We start from the raw sequence: 14,417 nt of genomic DNA, 5'->3' as shown, positions 1-14,417 counted from the left end.
GAGGATTTTCTATTTTTTTTCCAAAATTCTTACACTTGTTCTGTAAGTGCATTGTAAATATGTCTGATACAATCCTTACTAGTGATATTAGTGATCTTAATATGACCTTAACATCTGACATTTATCTAAATGCTCCTTCCAGTTGCCACCATTAAGATGGCTTTAGTCACCAGATCATCAAAAAAGATAACAAGAGAGGAGGTAGGCTAATGAATTCTATGAAACAAGTTTTGAGTTAACTAGATGTCCGTAATCCTGATAAAAACGCTCCTTTGATGGCACTGGAGTATTCCAGATTATTAAGATGAGAACTCACATGAAGCCCATTATAATTATATGTTAAAGAAGAATTAATAAGTAGATATTAATTTGTGCTCCTTTCAAGAAGTTCCTTAGTAGCAACAAGATTCTCAGAAAAAAAACCAATTTCTTCGTACTATTGATCTTGTCCTAAATCTTTACTTGCAGGGAATCTTACATGTGTTCAAAGGTGCAGACAGTTCCTTAGCCAACTGTCTGTGTATGTTAGAATATGACCCAGAATTGTCCATAGTAAATAAAGTTGTATGGTAGACACATTGCAATGGAAAGGATTTGAAAATACTTGGTTTTATATCCATGTGGAAGCATTATATGAAGATTATTTAGCTATGCAACTTCAGAGCCAAATGAGGTGAAGAGCCAGGAATCTTATGGGGCCATCAAAGGAAAGCTACAAATGCTACATATTTCCAATTGCAGTGAGAGACCACTCCGAAGACTGAAATTCGCAAGCATGAAATGTTACATTCCGGTGGTCCTTCTCTGCCAGTGTGCTTCAAAGAGGAACCATTTTTTGAGGACTGCTCACTTGATATTTCAGTTGTTGCCTGCCTGTTTTAAACAGGGGAATTCCTCATCCTCTGTGGATCCCCTTGAACACAGTCTTGTTGGAGAAAAATAGATTGAAGAAGCAGGCTAAAGGTTATCTTCCTGTAGTAAAAAAATGTTGCAAGAACTTAAAAAAAAAAGTTCTTATCCAAATTTTATGCTAGTTAGCAGTAGTTGTTTTTGAAATAATCTTTTGGAAAGATTTCTTCTTTTCAGGGTATCAGCTGACTAGGATCACTACTGAGAGAAGTTAATAGTAGATCTCTTTTGAGTGCCAGACTTGATTAATATATAGTTTGATCTTCCTTGCAGATATTGCGGTGGTGGAGATGAGCGACGCTTTCCGTCAGCCCTCCCTTTTCTATCATCTGGGAGTCCGAGAGAGCTTTAGTATGGCCAACAACATTATTCTCTACTGTGATACAAACACAGACTCTCTGCAGTCACTGAAGGTAACCAATGTCTTTCTAAATTAAGGGAGAGTCTAGGTAGAAATGAGAGAAATCAGAGAAAGATACAAAAAAACGTATCATTGTGCTCTGTGGAATTTTCAGAACCTACACAATTATCAGTGTTAGTTGCTGTCATGATTTCCCAGACACAGCCTATCTGAAGGGTCAATGTTGGACAAGACTGTTGTAGGACAGGGTTCCTCAACCTTGGTGACTTGAAGATATGTGGACTTCTGGGAGTTGAAGTCCACACATCTTCACGTTGCCAAGGTTGAGGAACCCTGATGTAGGAGGTGATGCTAGAAGTAAAACTATTCTAGAAACTGAAGCTCCCCACACTCCTAAGCCTGAAATTCTTGGAACCCACAACATCTTCTATGAATTTGAAGAAAATCCTCCTTCAGCCTTCAACCAGATGTGGATTATAAAAATAAGGACTTTACCAAGTGAAGGGAGAAAATATATTTCCAATAGACATTTTTTTCTTTAAAAAATCCTTGTGTCTTTATACTAATTTTTGTTTTTTGAGAAGCTGCCTATGGTTAGCCTTCTAAATGGCTTATTGCTAAATCATTTTAATATGAAAAGTGCAAGAGGTAAATTTTAAATATGTTCCACAGCACACTTATCTGGATTATAGAATTAACCCATTTCCTGGGTCAAATACATGGAGCTTGTATATGGTAAATAAAAAATAGAAGTTTAAACTAATCAAGCTTCACACGTTGTGCCTATGCTGACCATGAGTTTTGTGGCTGTCCCTGTTAAGTGTGTTGTGCAAAGATAGCTACAGATTCCTTGTTGCTCCTTGGAATCTAAAATTGTACAAAGGTCTGTATCAAAACAGTTGAGGAATAAGAGAAGAATAATGAAGAACAAATCAATGAAAAAAATTTTGGGGTATGCCTGCTTGCATTGCTGGAAGGAATGTAGTGTATCACTCTTATACCAGGATAGTTTACATTTACAGTATCCATGATAGATGCCTATTTAGCATATGCTGGTTTGGGAAATTCTGAGAAAGTCATAATTCTTTCTCAGGTAGTTCAGTTCATCATCAGACTGCTTTGATAGTTACAGAGCTTTTTCTAGTATTATGTTCTTTGTACCTTCTGAGAATGTGCCTAACAACTAACTTATAATATTGTCTTGCACCTCACAACTCCTGCTAGTATGTGCGTATTTTTATCTCTGGAGCTCAGGCAGATCCAGAATTGCACAATACAATTCATGGGTTGATTTTATTATATTACTCTTATTTAATTCCTATAGTCCTATTCCATTCCAATCCCAGATTCTTGGCAGGTTGGAACAAGTTAGAACAAAGTCCAAAAATGAAGGATAAAGTTTATTCTTCTCATGTTAAGTATTTTATTCTAATGTTATTCTGTTACTTATCTATGTATTTAAAATGTTTATATATTGCCTATCTTGCCATGTATTTCTAAATACACATCATGCGCATTTAAACTGCAATCAAATTGATCAGATAAGAAGACTGAAACAGCCCAGAACGTGTAAACCCACGGCCTTGAGTTGTGGAAGTATGCCATCATGAGACATCAAATGTGAAGATAAATGAACATGTTTTCAGCTTGTGTGTCAGTTGCAATAAGGTTGACGCATGCTTTATCTCGAGAGGGAGGTTGTTTCACAGAATAAGAACTGCAACAGAAAATACTTTCTTGAGGCTTAATACCAGCTGAATATATGCAAAAGATGTGAGAAAAGCAGGAGGACCTCTACTAATGGTTGCAACAGTTGGATTGACCTACATGAGAGACAGCATATGGCAGAACAGTTCTTTGTGTCTTGGCCTTCAGAAATTCTGACTATAGAAGGCAGTCAAAAAACATACCACTTCTGCTCCTTCAAGGCCAGGAAAAAAAATGGAATTGGAGATCCCATATTTCTAATGGGATAACATCTCAGCTTTGGGTTGTGGATGTGTTTTATTTGCAAAGGCCAGTTTCAGGTGTCACTCTTTCAAAGGTATGTTTGTTCCTTTCAGTCTCCAAATGCAATACAGGTATCTTTCAGGCTGGACGTACCTGTAAGAAAGTCACCATCTCATCAGAATCTGCATATTATACACAAAGTTCCCTCGGTAGGATGTGTGCCTTTTTCATTAAAAAAACCTTTGGACAGGCAGTTGCATTTTATTGCTCCACCTGAAATTAAATCTCTCCATGACAAAATTATCCTTGCTGTTCAGCAGTAGCAGCAAATATAAATCTATCAAGTTGTTGTGATCTATAGCCAAGATCTTCTGTGTACATGTAGGACTTAAGCCAGATGGGACAGTGATATTAACCATCTTTTTTTTTCCTCTTGTACAAACATGTGCTTTTATTTACCTTTACTCCTCAAACTCTTCAAAGGTATTTTAGCTGGTGGGTGTAGCTTAGGATTTACTCATATGCTTCATATTCATCGTTCCAAGAAGGAATCTTTCACATTCAGAAACATTGTGATATGTATGAGATTAAGTAATCACAGTGCTGTCAGTATCTGACCCATTCTCCTTGTGACACTGTTATAAAATAACAGCTGATGAATACGAGGTTTCCAGTAACAAATAGCACTATTTTTAGCAAAGGCACAAAACAACATTATTGTACTGAACAGTTACCTAGGATGAGAACATTCAGTGCTGTAGGATAAGGATTTAGGCCCCTTTTCCCATTTTAATTAGGACTGCCTTTGCCCTATGTCATAAATGCTTGGCATGTGCAAAAGAAACAGGTCTGGAGCACATTAAAATGTTGGTGTGCCAATGCTGGCAGGCTATTAGTTCAGCTTTCCCCTAAGTTGCATCAGCATAAATATTCAGAATAGACATGAAAGCAGATTAATTAATAAATAACTTTGCTCTGTAAATAGTTGCGATGTAATTACTATTTGGTATTTTTTTTTTCACTATGTATCTAGTTATTACTTTTTCTTGCCCTTCATTTTTAACTGACACATTTGAATTTGACACATGAAGTTTTTCTTATTCGCCTATATTCATTCCAGGAAAAGCTTCACCTGTTTAATTTCTGGGGCCAAAACTTTTTGATGTAAGAACGGGAGAAGATTCAATCGACGTACTTACAGCCATTGCATTCAGCAACTAACATCATGCCAGCTTTCTTTTTATCCCAGGCAATTGATTTCTGTGAAGAAAATCTAAAATACCCATAGCAAACATAAATAAGTGTATTTTTTGTTAAGTATAAATAGATGTGTACATTGCTCATAGGTGATTCTCTCATACCTGTTTTTTTTTTCTTTACAGGAAATTATTTGCCAGAAGAATAATGTAAGTGTGTTTTTAAAAAACAAAAGTGAAATTTCAGCTCCTGTATGCATTTCTGATATGTGCAAAGTTCCTTATTAATTGAAGATTTGTCTGAAGATGTAAATGTAACTGCTGATTCTTCTATCAGCAGCTATTCAGTTCAATTCCCAGCAAAACTTTTGAAACCTTAATAAACTTGATGCTTGGTATTGTATTAACCAGTTCACTTTATCTTTGCCTACTTTTAAGATTTGCTATTTTCTTCAAATGAACAAACTTTCTTATATCATTCTCTTCATATTCCCTTTACTCATTTTATTCTTACAACTTCCCACTGGGCTTTTTTTAACCTAGTTTTGCTTTTCTGTTCCTGCATTTGCAAGCTGTGTTCAGCTAGATACATTTCCTGTCTCTACAAGTGTCAGTGGCTGATAGACTGTGTATATCTCCTACCCTTCCCAGCATTCATAACTCATGCAGGCTTTTGTATACAAAAGAAAAACTGCATTATTCAGACCAGAAGGTTGTAAGTGGCCATGTAAAAGCTTCCAGAAGCCTGTAACCAGGTTGGGATAGCAGTTCTCATGAAAAGGAGTAGCAGGCTCTCCATAATATGGGTGGAAGAGACTATACCATCTAAACTAGTGGCCTTTGCTACATCTGAAGGAAACACATTCCATGTGTGCATTTTGTAAAGAACTGTTCCTGTCTATTTTATCAGATTTTTGATTCTTCTGTATCAACAATAAGGTTCCTCCTGTCTTGAATCTTCTACCGATCAAAAATAATTGAGTGACTCGAGGGAGCCATCCTTTTTTAAAAAAAATAAAATGTATTTTAAAATGTATTTAATTTTATTATGCTAAACTAGTAGAAGATGAGGCATGACCAAAAACTGCTGGTGGAAGGCTGATGTAGTTATGAGAAGGTGGGCCTGCACCTAGACACCAAGCTATATATAGCTTTATAGGTGAAAAAGCACCCAGAAGTCTCTCTGTAACAGTGGTAGGGCCTGGAGCATAGGTATAATATGGTCTTAGCAGATCAGACCTGCCAGTACCTGGACCACTACTATTTTGTACCAAATGCAATTTCTGGGTGGTCTTCAGAGGCACCCCCATTATTATTATGCAGGTCTCTGGAACTTGAAGGATTTCCCTTTAAAGGAATAAGGCCTTCCTTTACTATCTTAGTAATTTGCTGCTTTTATTCTCCTGCCTCAGAGGACTAATTATGTTCTTCTGAGAGAAAGTCAGTCAGGAGACATGAGAAACATCACAAGATTTCAATATTTAGCGTGACTTCCATTTTTTTTAGTAGAAAGAAAAGTGATACAAATGACACACACTACAAAGTATAGAGTGAATTTGGGCTAATGTGTGATAAATTGGATCAGTTTAAAATCATATGGCAATAAAGATACTGAAGAAAGTTACCATTTCTTCTCTTGGGGAGAACTAACAAAACTGAAATTGATTTTCTAGACCACTAGAATTATTATGTACTCTCTGTGCCTGCATCTCAGCTACTGTAGTGTTTATTGAAGAAGGGCAATGTTACCCTGTTGAGTTTTAAGATAGTTGTAAAAACTTAGTTTTTTGAGAGAGTGGGAACTGAAATCAGTTACAAATCCCCATGGTGGGTTGTGTTTGGGTGTTTATTGTTCTTCAGTGGCCATAGTTTTCTTTGTAGTTTGACTTGTTATTTAGATGGTGGTTCTTTTATGATGTTGTTTTCCTATTTAAATTTTCTTACTGAAGGAAGAGAACGTAAGCCAGTCACAGTCCCTCTGGATAGGAGCAATACATAAACTAATCAAGAAATGATTTAGCTCAAACAGCTTTTGTTGCTAAGCTCCTCTTAACAACACTTTGTCTATACCACTCAGTGTTTTATGAACCGTAGTGCCAGGAAGGATGTACACCTGTGCTTTGAGCAGAAAGGATAAGAACCTGCATAAAACCATGACTCGAAGGTAGCACAAAAGCCAAGCTGATCCTGCAGAGAATTCAGAAGTTCCTGGGGCAGCAAAGAGAGGTAGATAAGCAAGAACAAATAACACCTTTGAGAACATGAGATGGAACCCCAAAGTAATCAAGTTTCCCAATTCTCTCATTACAAAACTTAGTTATGAGATCAAACTGTGATTAAATGTCACGCAGCCCTGACTTTTCATAACCGTAGCATAACAGTGTGATCAGGAGAAACACATTTACCTTACCTTACATTTGCTTAAATAAGAAAATCACACTGTTTTTCTCAGGCAAGAGCAGAAAGGCACTTGTTTGTCCTGTCTTCCACAGTAGGTACAAACCTGATAGTAAATAGGATTCTGAAGAGGCCAGTAACCTCTTGCCAGGTAGCTCAACTCAAGTCTTTTTAGGGCCTAAGTTCATAGGCTCTGGAGAAGTGCTAATTGCATGGAGAGTTTAAAAAAATAGGATTGAAGAATGTCTTCTTGGCCTTTGTCTTATGAGGACTGACCATTGAATATGTCTTCCTTTCTATGAGCTTCAACCTATTTGGTAGTATTAGCAGGAAGGATGCTTTATCTTATGAGTTTTCTCATTTGGCTGGCATTACAGTTATCTAAATGTTATATTCCCATGCATACCTTTTGGCAATTTGCAAAGGAAATTGTTTAGCAGAGCTGGGTAGGATATTTTTGTCTCTTTTCTGTATTTGAAAGCTACATCAGAAAGCTGAATCAGGAAGCCTGCTTGAAAGTGATTATATTTTAAGCATGAGATAAGCGCAACTTTGGGAAGCGTCATTATGGAGGACTGTCTCAGGATACTGAAGTTTTTGTCTTCTAGTAATATAAGTGAAAATCTTGAATTTGCTCAGCCTGGCCAGAAGCAGCAGCAGTTAACTGAGTATTCTGTTTAATATGCCAGACGTAAAACCTTTATGCCAGTCTAGTGAATTTCTATTCCTGGCATTTCTTGTAGACCCTTCTGGTGTGAAATGGCTCAAGTTTTAGGAAGGCAGCCAATTTCTCATTCATTTCATTTCTGCATTTGAAAATTTGTATACAAGTTATGTTAATGCAGCTCTAAAACATGTAGTTAATTAATTTACTCTTAATTATATTTCCATGCATGCTGTCTAAAGCAGCTAAAAGTGATAAATTGCAAAATACAGTACAAACTTTAGTGCTTCTTAATTCCAGAAACAGAAGCCTGAGTGAACTATTGCTCATGTTCTGTGCTGTGATTTTTTTCTATATACTGTATGTTGTTAGCTGCCCAGAATTGTTAAGGATTTGGGTAGCCTCAAAATTGAAATAAATAAATATGAAATGTGGTGGGCCCACATGCTAGGCTTCTGGTCCAACTATAATTTTCTGTTGCATGTGCTCGACTTATTTAGGAAAATCTGTCTGCCCAACTCTAGTACATGCTGGTGGCTCACAGGAGAAATAGCTCATAGTTTGTGGCATTAATAAGCTGAGAAGGTGGTGAAGAATTAATATATACATGAATTGTTGATCAAGAAGATGGCATCAGCTTCTTAAATGGAAAAGCACAGGCTGTAGGCTACACCAGGAAACTGGGGGTGGGGGGGTGGGAACGCAGCAGGAAACCATTTCCATGTTGCTGCTAAGAAGACTGCATGTCCATGTCGTCACCAGAAGTTAAGCATAACTTGAGGGAATCTGTACCTTTTCTTTTCATTCTAGAAAGTAAGCACACTCCATGTGTCAGGTTTCTGGAGAGGAACAAAGTGCAGGGGGGAGGGAAATAGGATTGGATGGCCTATTTCAGCCTATGCTCTACCCATCCTTTTGCCTTTTGGAAGAAGTGTTTTTTTTTGTCTCTGCCTCACAGTTAAGCCACCATTGCTGAGCAGCAAACAGAAAGAGGAGTGATTAGTATTTGTGGAAATCTGCAGGCTTCTTATGAGTCTGTAGACACTATAGTCCAGGGATTGGGTCCATATAAGAGGCTGTTTGGTCCCCTGCAGGGATTCACATTCAGTATTTTCAGGAGTTCTTGGGCAGCTTGAAAGAATGTGTAATGGTGTCTGGAGCCAGAAGAAGTTGTTGATCCCAGTATAGACCTGTTTCTCAACCTTGGCAACTTTAAGATATCTGGCTGAGGAATTCTGGGAGTTCCAGTCCAGACATCAAAGTTGCTAAGGATGAGAAACATGGTATAGATGATAGTATAGTGTCGCCTTTCCAACTTGGTGTCCTCCAGCAATACTGTCTGGGAATTTTAGTAATTATAGTTCCATCACATCTGGAGGGTACTAAGTAGAAGAAGCCTGAAATAATGTATATTTTCTCATATATTTCCTCATATATCAAAAAACTTCTCAGTTATTTCATGCCATAAAAATATGGCATGCTTTTATATCAGAAAATTATTCTGAGAAACTGAAAATAATTGATAGTATATCTGTATTCTGTGTGGCTTACTCCATCATGAATCTGTGACGTTACTTTGAATTTACTGTTTCCAGGAATTAATTATAACTGCTCCTTGAATTATGAAATCTGTGCAGAAGAAAGAATGTGATGAGTGTCAGATTCACAAAAATTGTGAACATTAGGCCAATGAGGAAAGATCAGAAAGTTTTCCTAAATGTTAATATTATTCATGATATTATTTATTTTTAAGTCATAATTCTGTTGCAAAATATCAGTTTGTGTGTGTGTGAGAGAGAGAGAGAGAGAGAGAGAGAAAGTACAGCCATTCTAGGTGAAAAAGGGCATCCCTAACCCTAATAAGCTCTGAATCTTGCTATTTATTACTACCGTTCAAAAAAGAAAATGCTGCAGGGAGGACATTTCAATAGTTCTGTAACACAGTTGTTATGCGTGTTTTCCAAGAGTGGCAAAATAAGGTTTGTAAAAGAAGAACAGATTCATCATCAGCCTGTTGGTGTAATTATCTTGGGGATAATTACAAAAGATCTAATGAATGCCACAAAAGCATATTGTCCTAATGTAGGAAGGGAGGATTAATAATTAACATGCCTTAGCTTTTCTGAATTGACAGGATCTTTCTAACAAAGGAGAGCTGTAATTACTGCAAAAAGCGGAAATGTATAGTCAACATTGTGGTTGTTCATTTGGAAATCAACTCTGCAGAGAAACCTGAATTTCTTTCTAGACAAGTCAGAGTTTTACCTGTTTTAGGTTAGGCCAGTATTTCACAGTCTTTTGCTTTCCGGTATGTTAGTCCTCCAACTTTCAGAATTTCCAGCCAGCATGCTGAGGATGGTGCTAGATGAGAAAGTTGGGAATTGTAACTGTGATTATATCTGGAATGCACCAGGAAGGGAAAGAATGAGCAAGGCTTTCTTGTTTGTTTGTTTGTTTACTTATTTATTTATTTATTTATTTATTTATGGTGCTCTCATCATGAGCATAACTAGTATAGTATTATTATTAGCATTATAGCTTATAATCTCTAGAATATTTGATGTTTTCTATTAATTTTTAATATTTTAAATAAAACAATTATTTAATTTTATGGTCCATTTTAACTTGCTCATAATTTTTGATAGGATTATGTTGACAGGATACTTATCTCTTATACTATATAAACAGTGAAATCCCATCATTCCTGTAGAACAATAATTCACTATTTTGCCTTGTCATAAAATGGATTTTATCAAAGGCTTTCACAAGCAAAGCTATAGACCAGATCTTGTCATGCTGTCTACCCATTGGGATATTATTTAAATAGTTCATTGTTTAGCAATAATTGATGTGGCTGCTAGAAGTAGAAACTTAGCATGTTTTATACTTTACAAGTGTTTGTTCTAATAATCAAATATGGTTAGCAAGCCTAATTTTGGAAAGAATTCAACCTTCTGTTAATTATATATGACATGTCATTAAACACCTTCTTCCAATAATCTAAAACTTTATCACATTCAGAGGTGAAAGAATGTGCCACTGTTGAATATTTAGATGATATGTGTGAGATTCTTATCGGGGTTTGATGCCACCAGTGTACATTTTAAGATATATTTCCTGTATAAATGCTGATAAGAATGCCTCATGATGCAATAGAGACCGCCAAGTATTGCCATCTAATTTTTTCTCTAAATCTCAATCCCAGACTTCTTTTAGTCCCGTGGTAGATTCACTGTCATCTATTTCAAAGAAAATCTGATATATTTTTGAAATTATACCTTTAGGTTCTAGGGGGGGAGGAAATCAACATTTTTTCAAAAAAAGATAGATATCTGCTTGCAATCTCCATCACTTTTTCATTTTGTAATATTGGATTGACACCACAAAAACTATGGCATTTTTTATTCTAATTGTTGTTCAACTTGCTCTCAATTGTAAACTATTACAAAACCCCTTTTATTCTACAAGTACCTTTCTCTGTGGTTTCAATTGTATGGCTCATTCTTTATTGAAATATGGATATGTTATCAATGCAATTAAGAGGGAAATGCCCTAGAATATGTCCTGAAAACCTTTTTCTCCATATTCATCAAATTACTTGTGTGAAATTGTCACTGAGTTCATTTATTTTATGAAGATCTGCTGGGGAAGGAAAGAACAAGTTTAAATTAATACCCCAAAAGCAAATATTTTCCATCTCAATCCACTGTTTTGTTGAATCTTCTACTGTAAAAGGAGTAACTATGCCAACTGAGTTGCTTGATAATATATGTTTAAGCAGGCTATCCCCTTCTTTATTTTTCAGCAAATATAGAATGTTTCTTTTAGAGAATTTGTGTTTCATCTTTTTATATCGTTTCATATGTTTTCCAGACAAGGCTGTAATTATTATTGAATGGTTATTTAAATCCCTAAGTATATTAATTTCTAAATATTTAAAAGTTATGTATAAATAAGAAAGTTTTATGTTCAATCTTGATATGAAAAGTTGTAGTCAGGTTGCTGGGTAATATTTCAATAATTCAACCTTGATATCCTTTGAATTTCCCTGTAGTCATTACAGTATAATTTAATGACTACATTATAATCAGTATAATGCAAATTGCTGTTATATAATGCCAAGAATTTCTTCTCTTGATATCTCTGATTTCCTGTGCCATCTTTTAAAATTGTAGTTGCCCCCTTTCAGTTCTGCAGACAAAGATTATCCATCATGTTTACAACAGTAAACAGTAAAGTGCAAGGCCATCTCTACTCTTCCTTACCCTTGCATAATCCAACTATTTGTTCACCTTCAGAGATTCTTTATGTCCAAGCTTCTCAATAAAGATACTTTGAACAATTCCCTCCTAAGATGGTAATGTTCAGCCAATCCTTTCCCAATCTGGCACTCTCCAGATAGTTTGGATTATAGCTTCCCTCATCCCCAGTCACTATCAACATACAGGTTGGGAAAGATAGGAATTGCAATCTATCACATCTGGAGAACACCAGTGTGGGAAAGGCAGATGCATCATTATTTGAGTAGAGGGAACATGGAAAAACATTTCTGTTTTAATTAACTGATAATTATTTTTTATGTTATATATGATGCTGCTTTTGTTGTTGTTTAAATGTGTTTTGTTGGCATGAGCCGTGTGTGTTCCCATGCGGAAAGAAATGTGGGATGTTAATCATATAAGTATACAGTGCCAACAGAATCTATTAACAAGGAAACATGCATGGATTAAAGAGTTTTATGAAATTTATGTTAGGTGTTAGTTACATTCTACAAAGTATATTCACTTTAATATTATCTTACGTATGTTATAATTTACATTGCTAAACACACCCTTTCCTCCTTTCTGCAGATGTGCACTGGCAATTACATATTTGTTCCATATATGATAACTCCCCATAACAAAGTCTATTGCTGTGACAGCAGTTTCATGAAGGGATTGACTGAATTGATGCAGCCCAATTTTGAACTGTTGTTGGGGCCAATATGCTTGCCCTTGGTTGACCGTTTTATTCAGCTCTTGAAGATGGCACAGGGCAGCTCAAGGTATGGACTGTCTTCAGCTATAACATGCATGTTTGACTTAAAGGAGAAAATCATATGGACCCAGTAAATTTAACAGACATGACATTTGATAGCAGCAGCCAAGGCACCATAATCTGTTCATGTCTATCAGAGTAATTTCATATTAGGATGGCTAGTTGCTTGAACTTTGGCATCCAGTTTATCTCTGACCAAGGGTATATGAGGATCAGGCTGGTATTTCCATCTGTGTCATCATTGCAGGTCGGTAAGGAGAGTCCAGCCTTCTGTCCATTCCTCTATCTGTCAAAAGCTTGCACGGTTAATAGAAGTACAGAAAAGTAAAAGCGGTCCAGAAGGGAAGGAAACCACTTTGCTTTGCACCCTTCACGATTTGGAAATGAGACACATTCCTTGCAACTTCCCTTGTAAATTAAATGGGGAAGACGCATTGCTTGGAAGTGATTGGCGTATTTGGCAAGGGGGGAGTAGCCTGGCAAAAGAAGAACCCACTCTCTCTTATATCCAATTTGGATATAGGAAGAAATGAATTACTTCTTCAGAATTGTAATGGCAATTCTGGGCAGGCCTCTCGTTTTTTAACAGGCAGGGCATTTTCAGGGGAAAAAAGCTCCCAATTCTCTCTCAGCCTAAACCTTATCATGCTAAATTCTGGGGTGCTTGTTGACTGTCCCTCAGCCATGCAGCCATAGGTGAAAAAAGAGTTTTGCTGCATACCTTTGTTCCCAAATAATGCTTCCTGAAATCATTCCTGCACTAGATCAGTCTAGTCCTAATTATATATTCATTGTTCTTTCCAGGGAAGATGGCTCATGACCGATATTCACACCAGGGAATGTGCTTTAAAACATGCTAAGGAATTCCAATGATTAAGTTTCTTCCTGTTTGATAGTACTCATTCTTGACATTTATGTATTACTTAAGAGTGTTAAAAGCATTTGATATGTGTTATATATCAACATCCTTGAGATGTAGGCCAACATTATTATACTGTATTACAATTGGGGGAAGGATGAAGCTGAGAAGCTTGCCTAAGGCTATCTACCATCCTGTGCAGTGATGATAAGAACTGGGGATGAACTGGGGATTTTCTGAATAGAGGTGGGCAAACAAATGAGTGTTCATCCTGAAAAAACCAATTGGGCCATTCACCTGTTCCTTTTGAACACTAGACATTTGTGAACATTTGGAAGGAATACTTAGAGGGCCTAATTGATAGGAGCCTTCGGTTTCTTATAGTCCCTTTCTCCTCCTCCCTCCCCAAAGAAATAAAGCCTCAAGGAAGTGGAGTTCCAATAAATTCCACAAAGACCAAGTGGACTTCTTGTCCGACCTTAGGTGAAGCATTCTTGCCACTTAGGATCTTTAGTTCCTAGTGAGAAATGACTTACGAGCATAATGTGTAGTCAGTGACAGGTCTGTCAGCTAGCTATTCATCTGCATTAAATTACAATATTTATATCCTATGACTTGAGAATATTTGAGGGACATGTTGTATGACTTGGCTCATAGAACAAATCAATCCAAAGTTCTCACTCAAGTCACAAATTACCAAGATCAAATTATCATATTTTGGATACATTATGTGAAGGCTCAGCTCCCTTGAGACATATGTAATACTGGGAAAGGTGGAAAGAAAGAGGAGAAGAAGACAGCCTGCAACAAAATGGATGGACCTGGTAACAGTGGCAACGGGTGCGCTGTTGGAAGACCAGAAGGGCCAGGTGAGGGGAAGATTATCCTGGAGAAAGTTTATTGATGTGACACTAAGAGTCAACACCAGTTGACCGCATCAATTGACTTCTGGCACAAAATCAACCAATTTTGTATGACCTACATATTCACTTCATATATGCAGTCCTTAATTAGGTCAATATTCCTGGTTCAGTTTTGCCCATT

The 14,417-nt window shown here is 36.7% G+C and overlaps 1 protein-coding gene across 4 annotated transcripts in view; it reads left to right on the top strand.

Moving 5' to 3' along the window:
- Positions 1 to 14,417, top strand: part of MAP3K5 (mitogen-activated protein kinase kinase kinase 5) — a 105,839-nt gene that overhangs the window by 28,517 nt on the left and 62,905 nt on the right. For all 4 annotated transcript variants that reach the window (XM_088141208.1, XM_025168207.2, XM_007420902.4 and 1 more), the window contains exons 2-4: positions 1,183 to 1,322; positions 4,603 to 4,626; positions 12,328 to 12,521. In XM_088141208.1, the coding sequence (XP_087997334.1) occupies positions 1,183 to 1,322; positions 4,603 to 4,626; positions 12,328 to 12,521 (358 nt within the window). The remainder of the gene's footprint in view (positions 1 to 1,182; positions 1,323 to 4,602; positions 4,627 to 12,327; positions 12,522 to 14,417) is intronic.

This window comes from Python bivittatus, unplaced genomic scaffold (genome assembly GCF_059951505.1).
Source record: "Python bivittatus isolate LINGU-HERP-01145 unplaced genomic scaffold, Pbiv_v1 ctg000020_np1212, whole genome shotgun sequence".
NCBI lineage: Eukaryota > Metazoa > Chordata > Lepidosauria > Squamata > Pythonidae > Python > Python bivittatus.
The sequence above is the reverse complement of the archived record's forward strand: the minus strand, read 5'-3'. Positions and strand labels throughout refer to the sequence as shown.